Here is a 25,488-nt window from a genome sequence, read left to right as displayed (position 1 = left end):
AGGTTTGGCAAGGCCTAGCACATAGCCTGGTACACAGGAATGTGTGGCCATTTTTAGGGCACACAAGTTGGCCACACGAGCGTGTGTGTTGGGCATGTGACCTAAGTCAGAAAGTTACACAGGGTCGGACAAGAGCTGGGACATAGCCATGTGATCCCATTTTGAATGTCCACACGGCCTATGCAGGCATGTCTTTGGCCGTGTGAGACACATGGCTGGACCACATGGGCGTGTGTCCCCTGTATTTTGTAAAAATCTTCTAAGTGTGTAAAAAGTTTCTAAAGTTATCGATTTAGTCCCGAACCACCCCGAATACATGTTTTGGGCTTTGTAGGCTCGTATTAGGGAGATATGAATGATTTTGATTGATGATTATTTGAATTTGATAAATGTATGTGAAATGTGTGATTATTGTGCTGTAAGTCCAATAATGTTTCGTAATCCTATTCCGACGTTGAATACGGGTGAGGGGTGTTACAATGGAAAACATAAATATACATTTTTTATTTATGTTTGCCATGTGGCAACCTCTCGAAACATCACGTGGCACTACCGGATTGAATAATAGTGCCACATCAATACAAATTAACAGTGTCAATGTGGATATATCAACTTAGTTAACGAGAATACAAATTTAGAAATCAACTAGATATAATGGACAAATTCAAGGGCCATATATGTTATCCCTTTAATAAAGGTTGTTCCTTGTTAACAATCACAGTGGATTGTTGTCCTTTTTCTCCTTTCATCAAGTTTTAACGTTAACATTTTATAAAATTTGTTCATTGTTGATGAAAATAATGACGCAAATGTAAATGATAAAATTAAGAATGTTTTTAATACAAATATCTTTAATTTTAGAGGATATACAATTTTTTTTAAATGAAAGAAAATGATTAGAAGAGTTGATACAAAGAAGTAAATTGAGTGATAATTGATAAGTGATGGTTCATCCAATAGTCATGTAAAGAATTGAAAATTGATTCAATGGAGGACGGATTGAGGAGGCACTTCGACAGAAGTAGTCGTCTCACAAGTATGTCTTGTATCCATCCTTCTATGTTTTCTTAGATATGGGCTTTTTTGTGAATCCCATAACGTTGTCTCGTTAGGTAGTAGATTTGTTATGTGTACCCTTAATACATGTCTTTGGACCATGAAGGATCTTCTCTTGGTAGATTGCTTTAAATAAATCCCAATAATGTGATGTGAAAATTGATCGAGATTCACATGCTAATCATTTAAGGCGAGATGCTAGACAAGATATTTCCAATAAACAATTTCTCTGATCAAAATTGTTGACTTGACAAAAATTCTAACTTTGTCAAGTTCTTTCAATAGACAAGATATTTCCAATAAACAAATTTCTCTTATCAAAACGATTGACTCGAGGTGAAGACATGTAACAAGAACCAACATAAACCAATGCTAGAAACACGACGACTGAAATTTTGAGATGGAGCATATATCCTTCATCGATAATCAAGCCGGTTTAATCAAATGTAACGTGTCGGCAAATATCAAAGCACGTGAAAGGTCAATCGTGGATTTTCCCGTTCGTAATTTTTCTTTTCAGAAATTTTACATGTATCAATGATTCATGTCAAAAGCTAACTTGCACTAACCATATCGTATTATCATCTCTGTTTCATTCTTTCTCTCACATGCATCTCATATATCTGTACCTTACACAAAATTGGCTTTTGAACAGCCTACCTATGAATGTAATCTTATTCAAACCGGTTATGAGGCATCTCCCGAGGAGACTCGAACAAAGGACTGGCAACTCAAGGTACAGCTCAGGAGCACAAGTTGCGCAACTATCAAGATGTTTTCTTCTTGCAGAACATGTTTACTATTGTAGGATGGTTATACACTTGCACAAGGATTAAGGAACACATAACCAAAGATATCATAGTAAGCAGGCCAACCAGTATACAGACGAACACCATTTCAAAAGCAACTAACGCCTACATATGTGAGGGAAAAATTATCTATATTTAATGACAGTTGACAACTACCGAGCATATTTACATTCTAAAGAATAATACAACCGCATGAATTCAGCTTCTGCATATCTTCCTTGCTCTTACCTGCAGTGCACAAAAAAAAAAAAAAAAACACAAACGGGAAAACAAAGAGATATTAGAGGAAGTTTACACCATTAGACTATAGCTATAGAAATAGATTTTCAGTTCACAAGCAACAAAAACAGAAAAGAAAAATATTCGTGAATGGAACAAAAGCAGATTCTTCTACGGACTACATGCTAGAATTTTGGGACATAACTTAATACATAAAGCATCTAGAGCTTTGGTCATATAGAGGCAATTCCAAAATGAATAAGACCTCTAACATAATTATGTGAAATTCCATTAATGACAAATTCTTTGCAGTGATGATAAAGTGAGACTTAACTAGGAATTGTTTGCATGTTTCCTTCTCAAACGCAAGTAGTGAATAGTGTGAATACAGTAACTAAAAGTTTAAAAATCATTAATGCAGTACCAACTACCATCTGCTTATTTCTCAAAATAATTCAAAGCAACCATCCTCTAAAACCCCACCAGCCTTTAGGGAAAGATTATTATAAACAAAGCGAGGGAAAAGGAAAAGGCAAAACAAGCCTTGGGGACCTGTTACTGAAGTAGGCAACAAAACAAAACCTTGGCCGACTTCAATATCTTGCTTCTCTACTAGCTTCAGAACTGCTTTACAAGGCTTATTGATGAGATTGCTTCGTAGGGCTGCTTTACTTAACGAAATCACAGAGCTTTATCTTGTTTCAGCCATATTTATTTCTTTTTCATGAGGAATTTGTAGCAGGAAAGAAATGGAGGTTTAGTGGACAGATTTATATGCCATGGATTCAGCAAGGATCTATGTGAAAATCTTGTATGTGATGAAGAGCATGAAGGCATGCTAATTCTAGGAAACTTAAAATACCAAGAAGATTCATTTTCCAAACATGTTTATCTATAAAAATATAAGGAGAACTTGACAAACCCGACTTATTTTTTGCTATAGCAGGGTGCACTATTACGTGCATGGTAATAACACCAGCAGGAAGGTCACCAAACGTTATCCTGGAACCAGCTAGTGTTTTGTTGTTTTCCAGAACTTTACCAGCATGTATAATTTTCAAATCATTTATTGACTTCGGTGTGACTGTTTTGCCTGAAAATACACGCAGATTCAACTAACTCAGATGGTTACAGCGGGAGCAACATCCAAGACATTCTAAACTCAAATTCATAAACATGCCCCATGCATATATGAGCTCATTTACAGTTGCCAATATCAGCCCCTTTTCTCCAAGCTGAATGGTACCATCAAAATGAAAATTGAGGCTAGTGTATGTACATATATGAACATTGTACATAAATCAATGCCATTCAAACAAGTATATGCCAAAATAAAAAATTGTTTTTAAAATACCATACAGATAATGCTCAATACTTGAGTTTATGCTCATCAACAACAGGGTCAGAAACAGATAATGTGGAAAACAAATTCAAAGCTAAGACCAGAATACCAAAGTATCAAGCACATGCTCCTCAAGTCATGGTTTGGTCAAAAGTGATTAGATAAAAGACAGAAACAATATTAACAAACACAATCAGACCGAGTACCTAAGATGTTTGATGCCAATTACAGAATTCAGCAAGAAGTAAGTTAAAGAAGGAAAAAAAAAAAAAAAAGATTAATAACCTTGGGGCCACTCAGCAACCATTTTTTGCTTAAGAGTTGCAACATTCGTGGATAATGCGTAGGTACCGTGTGCCACATCTGTTCCATCGTTAGTGCAGAATTTAAGCTCAATAAGCTCTTCTCCTTCTGCCATAGTAATCTTTGTTCTCTGTTTCCCAGCTTGCAGGTCGCATGTGATAACAGATGAAAAGCTTTAGCTGAGAATTAAATCGCGTTTCACTCACCTGCACAACATTTGCCATATTGAAAACTCAAACAAAAAACCTTCACATTGCTTAAAAACCATATTAGCAATCTTGATTAATCAAATCAAAGCCCTATCATAGTTAAATTAGGCAGTACCGCAATCTTATTACATTTTTTATTTTTAAAGGTTGTTTTTCATACTCAAGGAGAGAAACGCATACTCGAATTCAAATTGCATAATATTAAACTAACCTCGATTAATCCTCTGAGAATTTTGTTTGGTAAGAGTGCATGTAAATCGTCCGCCAAAGAACCTAGCCAACAAAGTGAGCACTTCATATGATCTGATAAGGTTCCCCGTCAACAGCTCTGAACCGATATTCAACATCAATATCCAGAGACAAGTAAAATAAACCAAAAATAACATTAATTAACAAGTAGAAAAAGGATCTCACTATTCTGCTAATTTCTGATTGGAAAATAAAACTAACATCAAATAACATTTCTATTAAACATCTAATTAAGTAATTAACCAACAGGAAAAAGAATCTGAAAATAAAATTAATTAAAACTTTCCATTTTCTTTCCGCTCTGTCGAAGTGTTAATTCATAAAAACAGAAATCACAACAAACAACACTTTTTAATATAATTTTTTTTGAACTTTTTTTTTCTCACACCAACGAAAGGAAAGGAAAATCATCGGAAAACGATAAAAGATCAAACAATAAATTCGAGCAAGAAAACAGAGAAAAACCTGATCAAGAAGCCATTAATGGAAGATCAGTGTGAGAGAGTCGAATTATGCAAAAAGGGAAGACAGATAAGTTTTCGTTCTTTCTTTACCAGCTGTTTTCTTTTCTCTTCTTTTACCTTCTTTTTTTTAATATATATATATATATATATATATAAGTGACTAGTTCTATTAGAAAAGGTTGGTCTCCGAATTATATTATTGACAGTTGTTATGATTTAAAGTATGTTTTCGTCATAATCTTTTTAATTAGAAACAGTCATTAACATTGTGATATGATCACTGAGTTGTTGATTGGTTACATTGTAGTCACTAAATCATTAACCGAAAAGAAAATTTGACATAAATTGCACAATTAATCTATCAACTTTTTTCTTTTTTTTTTCTTTATAAAAGATTCAAAAAGCAAAGGAAATAAAAACGAAAAATAAAATTACACGATTAGTTTAAGATCATTAAGCAAGAATCTAACGCTCCGCTTATTTTAAGAATATTTTCAATTTTATATCTTTAAAAATAATTTTCATTTAAAAAATGAAAATACGATTGATATATAAAAACGTTTTGTTTTCAATAAATATATATATATATATATATATATATATGAAAATATGATGGTAACCATTTTCATATAGAATAATGAGAATTAAAATAAAAATTTTATGGATTCGAACCAATGTTAAAGATTTGATGTTTAAAATTGTTTGCAAATTTTCAATCAAACTTAAAAGAAAACAAAAATATGTATATTTCAATATTTTACAAACATCACAAAATTAATAATAACTAAAAATCAATTGTTGAATATTTTTATGTAAAATATATAATTATAATAAAATCTAACATTTAAGACGTTAGGAACGATAACCTAAGCAAATACTAATCGTGTAATTTGTTCTTACTTAATGATTTTAAACTTTTTCAAATAGTTAAAGTATATTATCTATCTATTAAGTCAAAGATCTTCGTGCAATTAATCTCTTCTCATGGTTTTGTTATTTGGAATTATAAAATTACAATAATATTAAATAAATTAGGTCTATCTTATTTGCTTTATTAAAGGAAAAGAAAAATAAAGTTACAAAAATAAAAGAAGAAGAATTAAATTATTCAAAAAATGTAGGGACTAGTAGTAAAATTTAATCTAATTTTTTTTATTTGGAATGATGATATAATGTGTTGCATCAACTTGTCAATACACCGTTAGTAGTAGTTAACAGCTCAATGATCAAAATATAACAAATTAAAAACGTAGTAACCATATTGTAACTTTTGATAATATTGGTGACCCGTATTGTAACTTTTAAAGTTCAATGGAAAAACACAATTTAAACCATACATAAATGAAATATGTAATTTACCCTTTACTTTTACATAATTATTATAAAATTTTAATTCTTTATATAAAATTTATAATATAATATACATTAATTTGGTAATAAGGGTAAGTGTTTAATTGAATCGAGTGAAAAAATCTTAAATTAGTTGAGTTGATAAGTCTTTTTTATCATCTTAACTCAATTTAAAATTTTCTTTAATCAAGTCGAGTGAAATGAAATTGAGTCAAATTGAATAAATTTATTTAAGTTAAATTACAAATTTTAATAGATCAAATTAAAATGTTATTCATGACTAAAATTTAAATTTTGGTTATGTAAATTTGAGACCATGTATATTTGAAACTCTTTTAAAATAAAATAAAAAGGAAAAAAATAATTTAGTATGTTGAACTTGATTTGGCCATTTACTCATTTAAAACCTCATGTTTATATTTTGTGTTTTTTATAAAATTTATAATTAACATTTTTATATATTTTTTAGAATTATATATATATATATATTATTTTGTGATTTTTATATTTTTTTATAAAAGTTATCTTTATAATTTTTTTATAAAATTTAGAAAAATTTAGTTGAATTTTTGAAGATAATTTTGATTTTTTTTTTGTAATTCAGGGACCAATTTGTTCATTTTCGAACTTGACTAGGATACGAGAGGTATTTATACCAATTTGTTATTCTAGTTATTCAATTTATTCAAGTTGTAAAATCATGGTACTTGGTACTGTTCCGGTACCGCCCGTATTGGCTAGAATGCTCCAATTTGGTAGTGAGCCGAAACAACAAACTTTAGGTTCCATTCCAGTGCAAATTTCAGTCAATACCGGTTGTATCAGTGCACACTAGTTGATTTCACTCGTATCAACTGGAATATGGTGTACTATACCAAAAAATAATTTTAAAATATATTTTAAATTTAAATTTTTATTATTTATTTGTAAAGAAATTAAAAATATATAACATATACATTTTTATTATTTATGTGTACCAAAAATTTAATTTTAAAATTAATTTTTGTATTATTTATTTTAAATTTTAAAATTATGAATTGTTTTTTAAAGATGAATTATGAATTGTGTATCCATAATATGGGATGATCTTGTTGTTTAATCTATGGAATTTTTTTTTGCTTGTTTATTTTGAGTTTATTTAATGATGGATTGTATTTATAAAAAATATTTTATATAACAGTTAAGCTTTTTTTTTTATCTTAAAATTTACATACATAAAATTTGCATATTTTATGTCACTAACATTTTTAAGATATTTTCTTTACTATTTCAATCAAGTTTTAGTTTTTATGAGTATTTATATTTGAGATTTATTTAATCTCATTATTTGATATTTGTAAATTTTTATATATATATATTAAATGTTTTTAAAAAATAGTGATAAATTCGAAAAGGTACACTAAAATAGACTGGTACTAGTACGTACTAGTACTAGTAGAAAAATGGTACATCTACTGATATGGTACTGACCACCTTGTGTAAAATTCAATTCGACTCGAACTCGAAAAACTAAATATTTATTTGAGTTGATTTATAAAACCAAATAATTTAATTCGATTAACTTGAAATTAAAAAAAATAGTTTTTCGAGTCAAATCAAGTTTTACTCATCCTACGTAAAATAACGAGCTTTATTATAATTTAGTAATTATTAATATTTTATATAATTTACATAAAATATTACAAATGTTGTAATAATTTGTATACTCAAATAGCGTTTTGTATACTTATTCAAAATATTTCTACCTAAATGTTAAAACATAAACTCTCTCAAAGAATTACAAAAAAAGCAAACAAAGGAAATAATCCTAACAAGATCAAAATGTTTGCCAATGAAGCACAACTAGATAAGAATACACTTGAGCAAAAAAAAAAAAGTGCTCACAAGTGTATTCAAGAGAATTATGGAAGTATTGGACACAAAAGTTGTTTGATTGATGATTTTCCTTGAATATGCTTTCTTGTTATTGTAGGATCTTTAGAAGTTAGTATTTATAATTTCCAACTGTTGAGGTTGTTGTGGTAGTTAATAGAGCCGTTGGAGATGTAAAAACCAGAGCATTTAATACACTCACAACAGGGAGTATCGATACCATGTAAAAAAGTATCAATATTTTTTGTCATAAATGTTAAATTCAGTGACCGCTAGAGCTGAAATATCGATACCAGGAAAATTTTATCGATACCAAAGCAAGAGGTATCAATACCAGACCGATACTTAGCTGATTTTGTGAAAACTAGAATGTCAATTTGGTATCGTTTATTTCTAAGGGTATCGATATTTTGAAAATATCAATACTTGGCTAAAAAGATATCAATACTTTTTGGCCTGGAGTAATTCTGACTTGTTTTAAAAACAGTTTGTCTAGTTGAAAGAATCTAAACTTAGTTGAAATCATTTTAACTTAATTTTGAGAATGATTCACAAATTTTCTAAGTAATAATTGAAAATTTTATCTCTTAGATTTCTTTTAAAAACCATTTAGTCAATTTTGTTTAATTTTAACTTTTATTCAAAAACCCTTTAATTTGTTATATCAAAGTATATTTTCAAATAAAGCTTAGTTTAACAATCTCCCCCTTTTTGATATAACAAAACCTTTGATAAATTTGTTTTTGAATATATTACTCCCCTTAATAAAAGTCATTTTGAATTTAATGCCAAAATAAAAATTGACATAAATTTTCAAAATATGACATTCATTTTTACTTTAAGGAAAAGTGGTCACATAATTTGCATTGCATAAGGTTAGCATAATATCAATCAAGTTACCTCAATTTACCTTTTCTTCTTTTCATTTTTGTTATATCAAAATAGATAAAGAAAGCTTGAGGAGAAAAAGACGGTTAGTTCAAAAATATATAGACATGAGGAAATAGAGAACGAACATAAAAAAAAAAAACCAAATTATCTTATAATACTTAATAAACAATAAGGTGCAAAAAGAAGCAATAGACATAGGAAATTAACCAAAAGTAATAGTGCAAATGTGACGAATAATGATATGAAAATGCAAACTTAAACATCTACTTTAATTGTCATCGTGAGGAGAGAAGGGAGGAGTCAGTGGAAAATGAGCAAGGAGTTATGCCATTTACATCTCTAATGTCGATAGCTTAGAGTTAACCTCATTCTTATGAGATCGAACCTCATCTCGAAGTCCTCTAACATTATTGATCAAAGAATGGATAACATCAAGGATGACACTATTAATCTCGGATGAAGGTTGAGTAGCTTGAGAGAACGAAGCCGGAGGAGGAGCATGTTCATGTGAAGGAACATGTTCAGGTGCCGGAATGTCTTTAAAAGCACTTTCAATGTGTTTATCTTCATTTTCTGCTAGGTGATCGCTCTTAACCCATGAATCGGAGGAGGCATCAAAATGATACTCCGTATGATGAAAGGCCCCATAATTAATAAGTTGGTTAAAAGTAATGAGGGTGTCTCCATGAGTGCTAACGCCTAACTTTCTAAAGAGATATGACAGATAAGTGCCATGAGAAAGGGTGATATTTTTATTCATCCCCCTTCCAATAGCCTTAGTTGTCATTAAACATGATAAGGGTTAGGTCGCTGTGCTTATTAGTATGGAAAGAAGCAAGCCACCTATAATTGGTGTTTCGAAGCTTAGCATGTTTCTTAATGGGGCATAGGTTCCAAGTTATGATCAAATGAAGGACATGATTATGAAGGTTGAGTTTGGATGCTGATCCGAACTGAATAAAAATAGCAGGATTGAAAGGTCCTTTTTTATTGGAGTTACCTCTAGAAGGCAAATGAAGATAATCTCCAAACTTTTCTAAGGTAAGACGTATAGAGGTGTTCATTAAAAAAGAAGTGATGGCTATGACAGTGTCATCAAACTCATCATGTTCGAGTTTGGCATTAGAGAAAAACGTTCGAAAAATATTATAGTAAGTCGGCGATGAAATGTTAAGAAAATCCATTCAACCCCAATTTTGCAAAATAGAAAGATAGAAAAAATAATACCCTTTAACATGGCTATATCAACTTTCCTAGACTCCCATACTCTTTTGGATGCAAAGTTTCTATCAAAATTTTCATGTAAAGCATTGGTGCGAAAACATTCGTTAAAGGATGGTCTAAAACGACTAGGTTGATGAGACGATGATGCACTGGTTCTTAGTCTTTTCTTAGGATCCATAACTAGAGAATTAAACACTAAAGTTAGACTAAAACATCAAAAAATTTCATGTGGGAATTTTGTCAAACATTTGGTGTGCAAGGGTTTTAGGTAAAAAATTTAAGAAAAAGGCTAGGAAAAGAAAACCCCCTACAACAAAATACAAAGTATATAGTACAAATCAACCCAATAGTCCATCAAAAACCAACATTTTAATCTACATTGCATAAAATAAAAAATTTGACGATTTCTAGTTTTACCTCAAAAGTGTTGAAATAGACAAAATGTCCAAGCAATGTTGAACAAATCTTGAGGAAATAGTGTTTGAAAGTGTTGCAAAGGCAAGATTTGATGAAAACTTCAAGAAATTTGAAATTTTTTTGGAGAAGAGATGAGAGGTTTTCGAAAAAGAGAAAAAAAATTGGGGTTTTTACAAAGCTGTTTTTGAAACCACGGTGCAGTGCTCTTAAAAACCTAGAGCTCTTAAACACCTAGAGGTATCGATATTTTCTCACGAGTATTGATATTTTTATAAAAGTATTGATATTTTTTAACTGGTATTGATACCAAATTGCAGTTTTGTTTTCTAAGTGTAGAAAAATTGCAAAAACAAACTTTTTAGGTCCAAAAGGGTTCTAAGGGTCCTAAAATGATTTTAAAATCATTTTGAAATCATTCCTAATGGTTTCTTATGCATGAAAATGCATAATGTAAGCATGATGCATATGATTCATGAAAAACCAAAAGAAATGACCAAGTTAACAAAATTTGTCCATTGTAGTAAAGTCAAGAGCGTCAAAACAGTAAGTCATGCTAGATTAATAAGGTCAAAATAGAAAAGTTATCCATATGAAAAATCCCCCTAACTTTTTGCATACAAGGGCCATATAAATCATGCATATATACTTTTGTAATCAATTTTAAGTCATGAAACAATTTTAAAACAAAAGGTGCTAAAATTCATTTGAACACAAAATTAAGGTAAGGTAGCAATACCTAATTCTTCTCTAAGTGTTTGATGTCCATGAAACCAACTAAAAATTCAACAAAGGAAAGTGCACCAATCAATTAATAGTATAGCTACGGTGAGCAAAGATATCATTTCCATGAAGACTAAAAGTACTAGTAATTATCGTCTTTCTATTATTTAACTGACAAATTGGAGTGATTGATTAAAACTAAAATTAACTAAATTAATTAACTAAAGCACACGACTAAGAAAAAAATTAGAAAATAACCAAGTAAACAACCAAGAAGCGAAATAATAACTAGGAAAGAATTCACTTAGATTTCATCTGTCATTATCTATATATGTTACGCAATTTCTTCACTTAGTATCTTGATTCGTGGAAATTCCTAAATTATGCTAATATCTTTTTTTAATACTAAGAGCAATTGACTTTTGGTTGATTAATTGAAATTTCTTTCTTATTAAAACCCCCTATTGTCGCATTAACTCGATCTATGGATCCACTTATTAGATTTGACTCTAATCCGATAGATTTATGTCATCCTATTTCTAGTATTGCATGCAACTCCACTCAAATATGCTAGATCTACTATCAAACAAGGTCTATTAATATAAAACCAAGAATTAAGCACACATAATTTAGAACAAGATCCAAGTATTTATTGCGTAAAACAGAAATCAAAAGACAGAATTCCCTAGGTATTTAGAAAATTAGTTCATAATCGCAAATAAAAACATCTCAAAGACAGTATAACCACAAGAAATAAAGGAACCCATAATAAACTTCAAAGAAATCAAAAGGAGATCTTCAATCTTGATGGAAATCTGCTTTCGAGTTAGCTTCAATGGCGTTTTCGAGTTGTTTTCTTCAATATTCTATGATGGCTTACTTTACTCTTCTTATATTTGGTATATATAGGTCTTAGAATGCCCCCAAAACCTAAAATTTGCATTTTTTTCACGTTTCTGGAATGCAATTTAGGAAATCCACACGGTCTGGCATATGGTCATGTGGCAACTCGTGTGGCTCACACGACCGTGTGTCCAACCCATGTGGCTCTTGAAACTTGCTTTGATTTTCCCATTTTCACTCGTTTTTTCATTCTTTTTGCTCCAAAATATTCTTCTATGTATAGAAATATGAATTTAAAGGATTAGGAGCATAAAATTTACCATTTTAAATCGAATAATCATCCAAAAAACGCATTAAGAATGAGGCTAAAACATATTACTTTTGGCATTTATCAAATATCCCCACACTTGCGTTTGCTTGTCCTCAAGAAAAATTCTCAACCCATATTCAAGTTAACTTTTCCCAATTTGGCATTTTCAGCAATAATGTTTCGAGATAATTCGCAAACAACCATGTATTAGAAATTCAACCAAAATGACACTAAAGATTCAAGTAGCCCAAGCTAAAAATTTTGAAGAACAAAAATATAGGTGTCTCCCCTTATCTAAATAATTACCTTTAATTCAAAATCAACAAAAATTGACATCCTCACTAAAGATTTACCCTAAGCACTCCAAGTGTTTAAGGCTCATGTAATATGCACTCAATAGTAGAACAAGAAATGTCATTACCATAGGCTTGCTTAAAAATCAAATCTCCACCACTATAAAATGAGATGACACACCAGTTAAGAGGTCTTTAAAAAGGGTTGTAATGAGGCTTAAGTTAAAGGTATGGAAAAGGCTAGAAAAGTTGGATATAATTGAGATCAAATTAATAAGTTACCAAAATAGAAAAAAAATCAATTGCTGAATCAAGAGAAATTACAAACTAACTATTCAAGCTCAATCAATTTTTTTTTTCATTTTCATTTTCTTTCTCTCTTTTTTTTCCTTTTTTTATTTTTTGATTTTTTAGAACAAAAATAAAATGCAGCAATTTTAAAAAAATAAACATAGTTAGGCAACTAATCAAATCAAATCTCAACGAGTCAATAACAAAAGAGTCAATAACAAGGATAATTTTACAACATACATATGAGTTATGAGTTAACATTAACGGGTTAGAAAAAAATGTATTAGGATCAACAAGGTTTACTAAGGATTAATTCAGTAGGTAAGTTTTTTACAAGTTAAGTGGGTTAAATCCTAAATGCCTCTATCATCTCAATATATCAAATCAATAATGTGGTCTCGACATGTATAATTGAAACAAGTTCTAGAATAACAAATCAAGTTGACACACTCACAACCAAAAATAAAATAAGCATGAAATAAAATATATGCTCTATAGGCTCAAAAACTCACAAAAAAGAATGGTTTTAATGTCAAACTTACAATTTCAAAATTTCAAGATAGTAATTTAATTCATGAGACAACCTAAAATATTCAATTATAAAAAACAACTTATCATGCTTGACTCTCTCATGTCTTAAAGTATAAATCAACCAATACATAAAAATCCACAAATTAATCCAAAATAACATCAATAAAAATTTCAAAAAAAAAAATTCACTTTAATGGAGTTTATGAGAAAATTACTTAAACACAACAAATAATTCAAGGGTTTTATCAGAAATTTACAAATAATCTCCCCACACATAAGATGTGCATTGTCCTCAATGTGAAAATAAATATGAGTACAGGATAAGCACAATATCAAAAGAGGGGGAGAGAGCTAAAACCGCCCTGAATTTGGATGAAATCGCCAGAAAAGTTAAAACCGACATTGTGGACAAATCTAAATGAAGTGCATGTTTCCCAACAAACTAATAAGAAGATAAACATAAATAAATAAGAAGATAAAGAGATTACAAACTTAAATAAAAACAACCATCAAAATAATAAAAATAACAGCATAGTTCAAAATAAAAATAAAATAAAGAAGTCTCACAAATAAAAATAAGACAACTAACAAAAGAAAAGAAAAATAAAATAAAAATAAAAGTACAACTGGAAAAAAAATAAACTAGAATAGTAAATCAGGTCATGGATCGACGTTGTGCGAAATGTTGGGATCCTGAGGCGCATGATCCAGTGGAGAAATATGGAAATGCTGGCAAATCCGCTACAAATACACCTCAATGGTATTGAGTCGTGCTGACTACTATTGCTGAGTACAATAAATATCGTCGAGTGTGATTGAATGCGTAGGTGCAGCAATATAGGGGCTCGGAGGAGGAGTGGGAATAGGTCACAATGGTGGTGGGGGATCATTGTTGAGATGATCATCATCCTCGTGTTAATGAGTCAATCATAACAACACATACTGATCACAGAAAGGCCCAGGCTGATGAGCAATCATCCTCATGTGTCTCATAATGTTTAAACCATGTGGTATCATATCCCCAACCAAATTAAGAGTACTAATCTGCTCAGGGTCTCGAGGAGGTCGATGTAATGAGCCAAGCCTGTGATATATGGACCCATACAAAGAGTATTCTTCGTGTCTGCTCACTCTGATTACTACAACATTGGGCGACGAAGTGGGCTAGATCAATTAGATGCCGCCTATGCATGCTCCAAAAGAAATATGTATCTAAAGTGCCCACAACGCTCGTACTCTCCTTCTGGCTAGTCAAAGTAAGAGCTAGGAAAGTGTGAATGCATGCAAGGCTGAAGGAAAGCACTGAGCCTTGGATTTGATCAAGTTATATGGAATGACAACCTCAACGATCTCTGACCAGTAGAGAGAGGCGGTATAATGGATGTGTCATAAGAGGGAGGAGAGCTCGGTCGTTGCTAGGAAATCATCAGAGTATAGGTCGAGAGCGACAACAAAAGCAGCAATACTAAAGTGTTAAGCGATACCCAAGACAGAATGATATAGCTCAAGGTTCGTCCCCCGACGAAAGCACCGACTATAGAAAAAATATGGAGTAAAACTCCAATGTAAGCTCAGCATATGTTAGCTCTACGATCACGAAGAATCGCTCCTATGAAGTCACGTTTAGTAGAGAATGAACCAGTGCAAATAAACCCACAGTATGAAGGGCTTCTCAATCGATACATCAACCCACGCCCAAGGCTCTACCCTTAAGATTTTGGTACCTCTCCTCATAGGATGGATGGTCAAATGTGAGGTAGTGGTGGCAATCGATTGGAGATGAGGAAGATGAAGCTCCAGTAGCTTTTGTTTTCTTGAAATGAGCGGGGACCCTACTCTTTCCTCATGAGTTCGACATTATGTACCTGAAATAAAATATAATAACCAAATATTAGCATGAATAAAGCAAATGTACAAATTAACACAATAGTTCCAATCCAATAAGCTACATAACAAACACCAAATCCAAACGAAAACTTGAACCAAAAGACCAAACAACTAATCTAATAATAATTTAACCAACACGTAACATGATATAAACAATGATAATGTAACACCCCAAACCCGAGACCATCGCCGGTGTCGGACGCGAGGGGTTAATGAGCCAAGTCCTCTTAGAGCACCGACCCATTTGGCATTTCCAGACAGGCTAGAAAACTGCGTCACTGTCGCCTTAAAAATCATATCTCGAGTTTCAAAACTTGGAAACTGATTCCGTAAATTTTCCCTGAATTTAGACTCATATATCCTTCCATGTATTTATTTCTAGAATTTTTGGTCAGGCCAATTGGTACAGTTTATTAGTTAAAGTCACCCATGTTACAGGGATCGACTGCTCTGACCTTCGCGCGTTACAACTTGAATATCTCTCTGTACAGGGATTTAATACTGGTGCCGTTTGTTTCTAATGAAACTAGACTCAAAATGGAATCTGCACATATAAGGCATGACTCCTAATTCTTTCTGGATAGTTTATAGTAAATTTTTAAAGTCGCGACAGGGGACCCAGAAACCGTTCTGGCCCTGTCTCACAATAACTTTAATATCTCCTAACAAGTAACTCCTATGACCGTTTCGTTACTTCCATATGAAAGTAGACTCATCAAGGTTCATTCACATAACTTATTCACTATTTAATACCATTCCTACAATTTTTGGTGATTTTTCAAAACCACACCACTGCTGCTGCCAGCATCTGTTTTCAAGGTAACCTTTACCTATTTCATGATTTCCACGATTCAATTGCCCCTCTTTGCATACATAGCACAAAGTGTGATCATGATTAACCATTCTAATGGCTAATCTTCTCAAAACAATTCCATACCCCAAAATGATCAACATACAACGATTATAGTATCATACCAAAACGATATAAGCCATTTTCGCATGGCTATCCAAGTTTACACAAACCGAAAGGTACATGACCTTCAACAATAGGGTAGTCCTATACATGCCATTTCGAGTTCAACCAAAATTATACCAAAATGGAGGCTTTGATAGTGTAGATGACTTCTACTTTAATGATCCCGAATCCGATCGCTAACGAGCAAAATCTATAAAACAGAGAGCCAAAGCAACGGAGTAAGCATTTTTATGCTTAGTAAGTCTCAAGCAATAAAATCAGCTTTAACTAAAGCATTACATTCACATAGCCAAATGAATCATTTCATTAATACACATTCACATAATCATACTTACTTCACACTTCATCATTATATACTTTCACAAGATAACAACCAATTCAATAGCTGAAAACTCGTTAGTCGATTGAACGAATGTTACTCAAACATATCGACTTTTCCAATGCACATATAAACATACCTTATCCTTTGGGCTTTTCGAGCGTACTAATTAAATTTATTACAGCAACCAACGCTCACCTCCAGCCCAAGCTTCTTGAAATACAACCGGATATAACCACATGCACGAATGCCTTGGTCTTAGCCCGGATAGAACGACTTGCACAAATGCCTTGGTATTAGCCCGGATTTAACAACTTGCACGAATGCCTTGGTCTTAGCCGGATGTAGTCACTAGCACAATTGCCTTGGGTCTTAACCGGATATAATTACTAGCACAAATGTCTTGGGACTTAGCCCGGATATCATTCAATTGCTCATGCACACATATACATCAATAATCATTACACATCCATGTTTCATTTTCAGTTACTAAGGCTCAAACACAAACATATCACTAGCATAATCGCCTTGGGACTTAGCCCGGTATCATTCAAATACTCATACACACATAAATCAATAATCATTACACATCCATATTTCATTTCACATAATTCGAGTAGGGTCATTTCTTGAGGACTTACCTCGGATGTTGTCGAACGGCTTCAACGGCTATTCGATCACTTTTTCCTTCCCTTTATCGGATTTAGCTCCCTTTTGCTCTTGAGCTTAACGAATACAAGTAGAAGTATTCAATATTTCTATCAATAATGTTTACTAGTAAATCACATTCAGCAAGCTTCACATTTAGCATCTCATATCATCTCACTTTATTATAATTTATCATTCAACCTTTGAACCAAAACGCCATTATATGGCCACATATACATACATCCATATATTTAAGCTCAAGAGTTTTAACATAACATCAAGTGCTCAAATTACTCATGTGGCCGATTACACATGGTCATAAATACACAAAATCAAAAATAATTTCAAGGTTTTCACACTATACATGTACTAGGCGAATGTACATGCAAATTTCACAACATTCTTCAACAAATTTCTTCTTTAAACAAACATATTTATCACTTTCTTCATAATCAAAATATCATGTGCAAACATATATACACATATAGGTGCATGGCCGAATCTCAAGGTGTTCATAACCCTCTAAAACACAAATTTTTACCAATCAAGTAACAAGCATAAATCATGCTCATGCATGCATCATGGCCGAATACATCACAATCATACCCCATTGAATTTTGGTCATGGTTAAACAAAGAACTCAATGTCTTACTCAAGATTGCTACAAAGAAATTTCAAGAGTAGTCAATCCATCATTGCATGCATCATTAGCAAGCTTCACATTTAGCATGCAATGGCTTTAACACAATATCAACCTTGGCCAAATACCATTCTTCATGGCATAGCAAGGATTTGAACCATGGCTAACATGCACATCAAGTTAGCAACCAAAACAAACATGAATCTCATGACACAACCTCATACATACCTTAATCTTGATGCAAGTTTAGCCAAATCTCCTTCTAGATCTCTTCAAGAAAATGAAGCAAAATCTCTTCTTCCTCTTGGGAATTTCGGCCAAAGGAAGGAGGGAAAAGATGAACAATTTTTTTGTTTTTCTTTCTTAGTCTTTGCTCAAAGAAAGGATGAATGACAACTTTTTTTTCTTTCTTTCTCTCTAGCTACGGCACCATGGGGGCATCCATGCTCATTTTTTCTTTTTCTTTTTTAATTCTTTCTACATAATGCACTAACTAAACATGTTGGAAACATGTCCCTTGCCCATACTCTAGACATGGTCAACACTCATCCAAAATAAATGGAGTATTTGACATGCAACTCCATTTATTTTGCTTCATTCCTTTATTAACCTCTTAAAATAGCTACATATTTTAAATCCTTTCAGATGAGTCCTTTTCTTTCAATTCACAATCAAATTAACTAAATCAAAGAATTCAAAATTCACACATGCATTTTCCCATATTCTAGACAATAAATATTACGTTCGAGCATGTCGGTGACTCGGTTTAGCGGTCTCGAAACCACTTCCCGGCTAGGGTCAATTTTGGGCTGTCACAGATAACATAGTAATAATAAAGATAAAATAAAGTCTAATAATTAATAAGAATAAGAATAAAACTGACAATAATTAAACCCAACTAAACAAAAAAATTAATAATACTAATAATAATAAATAAAATATGAAAAAATAAAAGGGTTAAAACCAAACGGTGGGGGTTTTGGCAAACAGTGGTGACAGAGGAACGGTGGTCGGCGGCGTTGGAGGAAGGGCTCTGACGAGGCACAGGAAGGAGAACTGGGTTTGGGTGTTGATTCGATTGGAAGGTGAAAGAAGGTGGTGTGAGAAAACGGTTACTGAACAGGGAGGAAAGGGAAAGGGGGATTCGAAGGTGGTTCGGCCGATGTAAGGGAGAGGAGGGAAAAAAATGGATGGTAGAGGAAACAACGCAATTGACAGTGGAGGAAGGAAAAGGAAAAGAAGAAGCGTAAGGGTGTGGTGGGCAGTCGATAGAGAGGGTTTGCGCAGTTAGTGGTTAGTGATCGGACCAATGAGGGAGGAGGAGAGATAAATGGATAGAATCAGTAGCGAAGAGGGCTGGGAAGAGATCAGTGGGGGCAGCGATGGCTAGGGTAATTCAAAAAGAAGACAAAAGTAAAAAAAAATTCAAAACGCTAGCTTATAGATGACACGATCGTGTAATTGGCCAATGTTGGCCACACGGCCGTGTCTGGAGACTGTGTAAATGGCCTTAACCTATGTGGCAATTGAAAAATTAAAAAAAAATTAAATTCAATTTCAACATGGCCTGAGACACGCCCGTGTGTCCAAGTCGTGTGTAATACTTCTTCCCTTTTCTCACGCCCGTGTGACAGGTCGTGTGTCTCACATGGCCGTGTCTTCAACCTGTGTAACTCTCTATGCCCATGTGGTCAAATTAAAATTGAAAAAATTAGCTCCAATATCCACACGGTTTGAGACATGTTCGTGTGGTCAGGTCGTATGTCCCACATGACCGTGTCTCTAAGTTGTGTGGACCACTCCAGGTTGTGTGACCCTTATTTTTTAATTTTTTTAAATTTAAAAACAAATGATAATGAATGAATTTTTTAAAAAATATTTTTTTGTAATAAAAATAAAAATGAATGTACTTTTTTAAATTTTTTATTTTCTAATGAAATTAAAATAAATAAAAAATATAAAATAACTCGGGTTGTCTCCCAAGAAGCGCTTATTTAGAAAATAAGCTCGACTTCCCTTTTTAAGCTCATGATTAAGGCGGATCTTAGAGCCGAAGCTCCTCTCTCTCGATATCAGTTTTACTTCTAAAATAAGGTTTGAGACGAGTATTGTTTACCTTGAATGTGCCAAATTCAAAATGTGTTACCTCAATTGTCCTGTATGGAAAAATGGTTTTTACCATAAATGGGTTGGACCCTCTTAACTTAAATTTTGAAGGAACAATATATGGATCCAATTTGTCTAACAGTACTTTGTCCCCATATTTGAATTGGTTCATTATCTTCACTTGCACATCATGGCGATGCTTTGTTTCTTCCTTGTTGTAACATGTCCAATTTGCCCGGGCCCATACAGATATAAAACAAAACCAAAAAAACAAATTATAATAAAATTAAAAGTCCAAATTTCCACGGTCCATTTACAAATAAAAAAAAAATCAAAACCCAAACACAAGACCAAATTTCAAACCTATTTACAATGGCCCAATACCCAAATAAAATAAACCTGGCCCAAATGGCCCAAAACCAAAACACTCTCAGGAACTCTAGGGTTCCCTCGCGCCGCTTCAACAGCCTCCAGCGCCACCGCCGCTCGCGTCTCCATGTCAACATCCTCGTACAGCCTCCGTACGCCCCACATCGAGAGCCAGCACACACCCGTACTTGCAGGAAAATAAAAAACAACAGACACACACAAAAAAAAAACAGTAGCAAAAGAAAGGCTGTAATTTCTCATTCATCCATAAAACCCTTTTCATTGTATTTTTCTTTTTTTTTTTACATGCACATATAGCAATCAAAAAATAGAAAAGAAATTGAAAGAGGTGATTTTAGTTTCATATTTGGCTATTGATTTTACTTTAAAGTTTTCATATTTCCCTATCATACGAAAAAGAGAAAAGTTTACCTGAATAAGCCCGTGGTTTCATCCTCGGAGTCTGTCTCTCTGGCGCGAAAATCGAATCAAAAGGAGGCCTTGGGCCACAACGGAGGTGGAGGCGCATCCGGCGCCGATGAAACTCACAAGCCAGCCAAAGAAAATGGGAGGAGTTGAGAGCTATTGAGGGTTATTTAGTTTTTTTTAAAAGAAAGCAACAGAATGATTTTAATTTTTTTTTTGCTTTTTATAGAATAATCAAATGACGTCGTTTAGGGCCTATATCAGTGGCCTCAAAACAGCACCGTTTAGAGCTTAACCCGAGCGCAACCCGACCCAGTTAAGGGATCCACGTGTTTTCTTTGAAAATGGGATATTTACAAAAAAGGTCATTCCTCTTTTGTAGCGAGTTTCAATTTGGTATTATATCATTTTTCTATTTTTGTAATTTTACCCCAAAGTTTCATTTTTGTTCCAATTTGGTCCTTGGACCGTCTTAGGGGTTAGGCACCTGAAAAGGTGTTGTTTAGGGCCGACCCATAGTCCGACCCAACCCATTCCAGGAGTCGCGTGTTTTAGCGCATGGGTTTATTGCGCATTTAGTCCTGTCATTGTTTAGAATGTCACATTTTAGACCTTTTCAGCGTTTATTTATTTATAATTGGTACCCCTAAATTTCATTCTGATTTCAATTAAATCCTTGTCTATTTAACCTTTTTTCTACAAGTCGTTTCATTTATTATTTTGTTATTTGATTATTTATTAATTTAGTCTTAGTTTTTAAACAATTACCTTATTTATTTATTTTGTTCATTTAATGTTTCCTTTATTTCAGTTTTCCAATTGTTCTTTTATTTTCCTTTTAATTTGCCTTTGTGTTTTTTTTGTGTACTATTTTTTTACTTATTTCAAAACTTATGTTCTATTATTATTATTATAATTATTATTACTTTATGTATATACATTTGTTTACCTAAAATTTTATGCATATATCTTATTTTTCATTTACTTAGTTACATCCTTCAATATAATTTTAAAACTATTTTATTTTTCTTTAAATTTAGTCCTTTATTTTTGTTATTTCATACACTATTTTTTCAACATCCTTTTATGTGATTATTTATTTATCCATTTATCCTATTTTGTTTTAAAATTGATTTTTTTTGTTGTGATTGATGTCTATTATATTGTTATTCTTATCATGATTCATTTATTTCTCTCTAATTGTTAATCATGGTGTTAAATCGATATATTTTACGTGATCATTATCGTGATGTATTATGAATCGCTTATTAGTGCACTCACATTGTTGTCATTCGTTACCACAATATTCAATTCACATGCATATTCAAATATTATATTAATTTTCACAAAAAAGGAAAATTTTCAAAAAAACATGCAATGTCCGGTATTTGGGAGATTCGAGAAAACTTACCCTAACTTACAGGGTTTCGATTTTTTCGTTGAACCCAAATAACCAAATATTCTTTTAAAATTTAAAATATGTGAATTTCAAATAAAAGAAATATTTGGTATTTAGAAATTTGAGAAAGTTATGCCCTAACTCACGGGGTCTCGATTTTTCTTGTTGAATCTAAACGACCGAATACCTTTTAAGAAATCAAAATACAACTTTTAAAATAAAACATTTTAAAAGGCTAGCTTAATTTCGAGGGATTCAAATGTCGTGTCCTAACTTACGGCATATGACATTTTGGTACTTTAAGATGAGAGGGCCTTCAATACTCGTTTTAATTCATTCAAACTTTTTAATCGACATTAATAAAGGAGAGGATCGTACTTTAAATTTTTTCGGGTTTTCAAATTTTGACGTTAAGACATTAATAAATCAATTAGGTACTAATTTTGGGTGTTACGAGGGTGCTAATCCTTAAGGTACGTAACCGACTCCCGAACCCGTTTTCTTAAATTTCATAGACCAAAATTATTGTTTTAATAAATCACAATGTTTTATTAGAACGATTAATTATAAGGTGACCCGATCACACCTCATAAAAAGGATTGGTGGCGACTTTAGTTTTCAATTTCAAAAAATAAAATGTCGACCATTTTTCAAATTAAACAATGGTCTCGACAGCTTGGCGACTCCGCTGGGGACATAATGAGAGAGTCAAGCCGTAAATTGATTAATTTATGTCTTTTCATTGAAAATTGAAAATTCGATTTAAAATACGATCCTTTCATTGCATTTCATCTGTTATCTTCGTGATCTTGGTCATGATACTTGCTTTGTTGGTTCGAGTCTTTAAATATTTTTGCATATTGCATTACATGACCGCTCGGTCTTACCTTTTAAGTGGGAGTGAAAAACTAGTCCTTCGTGAGGTTTTCACCTCCGTATAAGGTAGTGGATCGCTTCCGAAATACATCCGTACCTATGTCTTCGTGAGATTTTCATTTTAGTATAGTCATAGGGAAATGTATTCCCCTGAATCGAACTCAGTCTATATGAGCCTATAATGGGTGAAGATCGAGGAATCTGCTAGTTCAGGTACCCTGTCTTTAGAACCGAACCACATGTAGTGATCTATAGGAGCCCACCCTAGGTAGAGCTACACCAAACCATTAGTGGTCGTCCGAATAGATGTTCTGCTTGTTATTTCTTGCTTGCTTTAATTTCATATGAATTGTACTGACTTGTGTTGTTTTGCTTGTGATTACATGGCATTTCATCATAAAAAAGGGTGTCGGTTCAAGTTCGATTACTAAATAGAGAGCTTGTCATGGAGAACGGATTTCTTGATAAAGTGGATGGTAATGCGGTTGTCCGTATATGGTCGGAGAAAACATAATTGAAGAAGGGAGATAGCTTGACAGTGGGGTATACGTCAGAGTTATGGGACTTCACTCGTATCAGCGTGACACAGAATGATCTTCGAGAATTGAAGGAAATATGGGCCCAATGGGGTGATGAATTCAAACAGCTATTTTATGATAATTACGGTGATCTGCCCTACTTACTCGACATCAAGATAGACAAGCATCTGTTTCGAGCCTTGGCCCAGTTCTGGAATCTGGCCTATAGTTGTTTCACCTTTGGGAGCATAGATTTGGTGCCCACAGTGGAAGAATTTATCGCCTTACTTCGTTGTTCAAGGGTTCAGGTTGACAAGGCCTATTCTAGAGCCGCTAATGTTCCAACCTTAGTGAAGAAATTGATGAATATCACTAGAATAAGTGTGCAGTGGGTTACGGCTAGGATCAAACAGAAATGGGAAAGCAAATGTATTCCCTGGAAAAGTTTACGAGATTTGATTTTGGCATACCCAGACATGAAGAAGAAAGTGGATGTTTTTGCTTTAAGTATCTACGGGTTAGTGGGTTTCCCTAAGGCATTGGGGCAGGTAGACGAGGTAGTTTCTGATCTGTTTGACCAACTGTATAAGAAAGTTACGCCAGTTTCTACGGTTTTAGCCAAAAAATTTAGGTCTTTGAATGCGTGCCGAAGAGTTGGTGAGGGTCGATTCATAGAATGTGTGCAACTGCTACTAGCTTGGTTCCATAGCCATTTCTGGAAGGTAGACAAGGTGTCATATCGGGTGTTCTTTGAGAATTACTCACCATTAAAGGAAATAGTGGCTACACCAAGACGGGATGACATATCAGAAGAAAGATGGATGGTAATCCTCTAAAATCTCCAAGAAGAGGATGTCGAGTGGATAACCCCTTGGTTGGTTCCCGATGAGATCTTATACCATGTGAGGATTTTACTGGGTCCCTTTACTTGGGATCTGGGGAGCCATAGGATATGCCCCTTTGCTCGTGTTGAGGTAGTACCGATCCAGACAGTTCATACCAGCAACCCATGGGCTAGCTCAGTGCGAGTTTTCGTATAACGGGGCTAACTATAAGAAGAAGGTTCGAGAGATGTCCAACACTCGGAATCAAACTTGCCGGATGAAGGGATTAGCAGTAGGTTCGATAATGACCCCTGAGTATAATTGGTGGCAGAGTAAGAGAATCAACGATAATATTCCCGAGCCAAATCAAGAGGGCGAACAGTCGATGGAAGGATATCTACAGGCAGTCTCATCCGAGTTAGAAATCATAAAGTAGGACTTTAAAAGAAGGAATGCAGAACTCGGAAAGAAAATAGAGCAACTGGAAGAAGAAAAGATGCATTTGAGACTAGATGTCGATGTTCAGAAATTGGAGACCGAGGAATGGAGAAAAGGACAGAATAAGGCTGAGGAAGATTTGGATAGACTAAAAATGGATTATAATCAATTATGGCTATTAATGAGAACTGTCGGGTTGGGAAAAAACATCTGAATAATGGTGACTTGAGATCTAAGAAGAGAAGATCAAAGCCGATCGATGTGAAAGAAAATACCAAGACGCTTAGGGTTGAAAAGAAACATTAGAGAAGAGTCTGTCAGAAGCCCAAATTGAGAAGATCAAGTTAAAGGGCAGAATAGTAGAATTAGAAAAATTGCTTCATCAGCATCGTAGCCGTAACTCTACAATGGAGCTGAATGCGAGCTTGGATAAGATTGGAGAACTGAAAAGGAAGGTCAAAGAACTCAAGATTTCATTACAAAACAGTGAGCTCCGGTTGAGCTCCTTGAAGCAAGTAATGAGTGGTGTAATAAGCAACTCCATCAATCTCAGGGTCATATTAGGGACAGACTATATTATGGGTGAGGCTGTGGCCCAGATTCGAGAGGTGGCCGATCATCTATAGACTTTACCAGTTCAAGCAGATGTATTGAGTGTGAAATATGAAC

The 25,488-nt window shown here is 33.3% G+C and overlaps 1 protein-coding gene across 2 annotated transcripts; it reads right to left on the bottom strand.

Moving 5' to 3' along the window:
- Positions 1 to 1,831: 1,831 nt before the first annotated feature.
- LOC108477032 (membrane-anchored ubiquitin-fold protein 3-like) lies at positions 1,832 to 4,795 on the bottom strand. 2 transcript variants are annotated; one of them, XM_017779447.2, is made up of 5 exons: positions 4,653 to 4,795; positions 4,150 to 4,266; positions 3,712 to 3,935; positions 3,007 to 3,177; positions 1,832 to 2,093 (listed from the first exon to the last, which is right to left on the bottom strand). In XM_017779447.2, exons 3-5 carry the CDS (start codon positions 3,842 to 3,844, stop codon positions 2,038 to 2,040), a joined length of 360 nt encoding a protein of 119 aa, XP_017634936.1. In that variant the 5' UTR covers positions 3,845 to 3,935; positions 4,150 to 4,266; positions 4,653 to 4,795; the 3' UTR covers positions 1,832 to 2,037. The 2 variants fall into 2 exon arrangements, with proteins under 2 accessions (XP_017634936.1, XP_052887347.1); XM_053031387.1 differs by having other exon boundaries at positions 4,150 to 4,211; positions 4,653 to 4,793.
- Positions 4,796 to 25,488: the final 20,693 nt, after the last annotated feature.

Source organism: Gossypium arboreum, chromosome 8, assembly GCF_025698485.1.
Source record: "Gossypium arboreum isolate Shixiya-1 chromosome 8, ASM2569848v2, whole genome shotgun sequence".
In the NCBI taxonomy this organism is placed as follows: Eukaryota; Viridiplantae; Streptophyta; class Magnoliopsida; order Malvales; family Malvaceae; genus Gossypium; species Gossypium arboreum.
The sequence above is the reverse complement of the archived record's forward strand: the minus strand, read 5'-3'. Positions and strand labels throughout refer to the sequence as shown.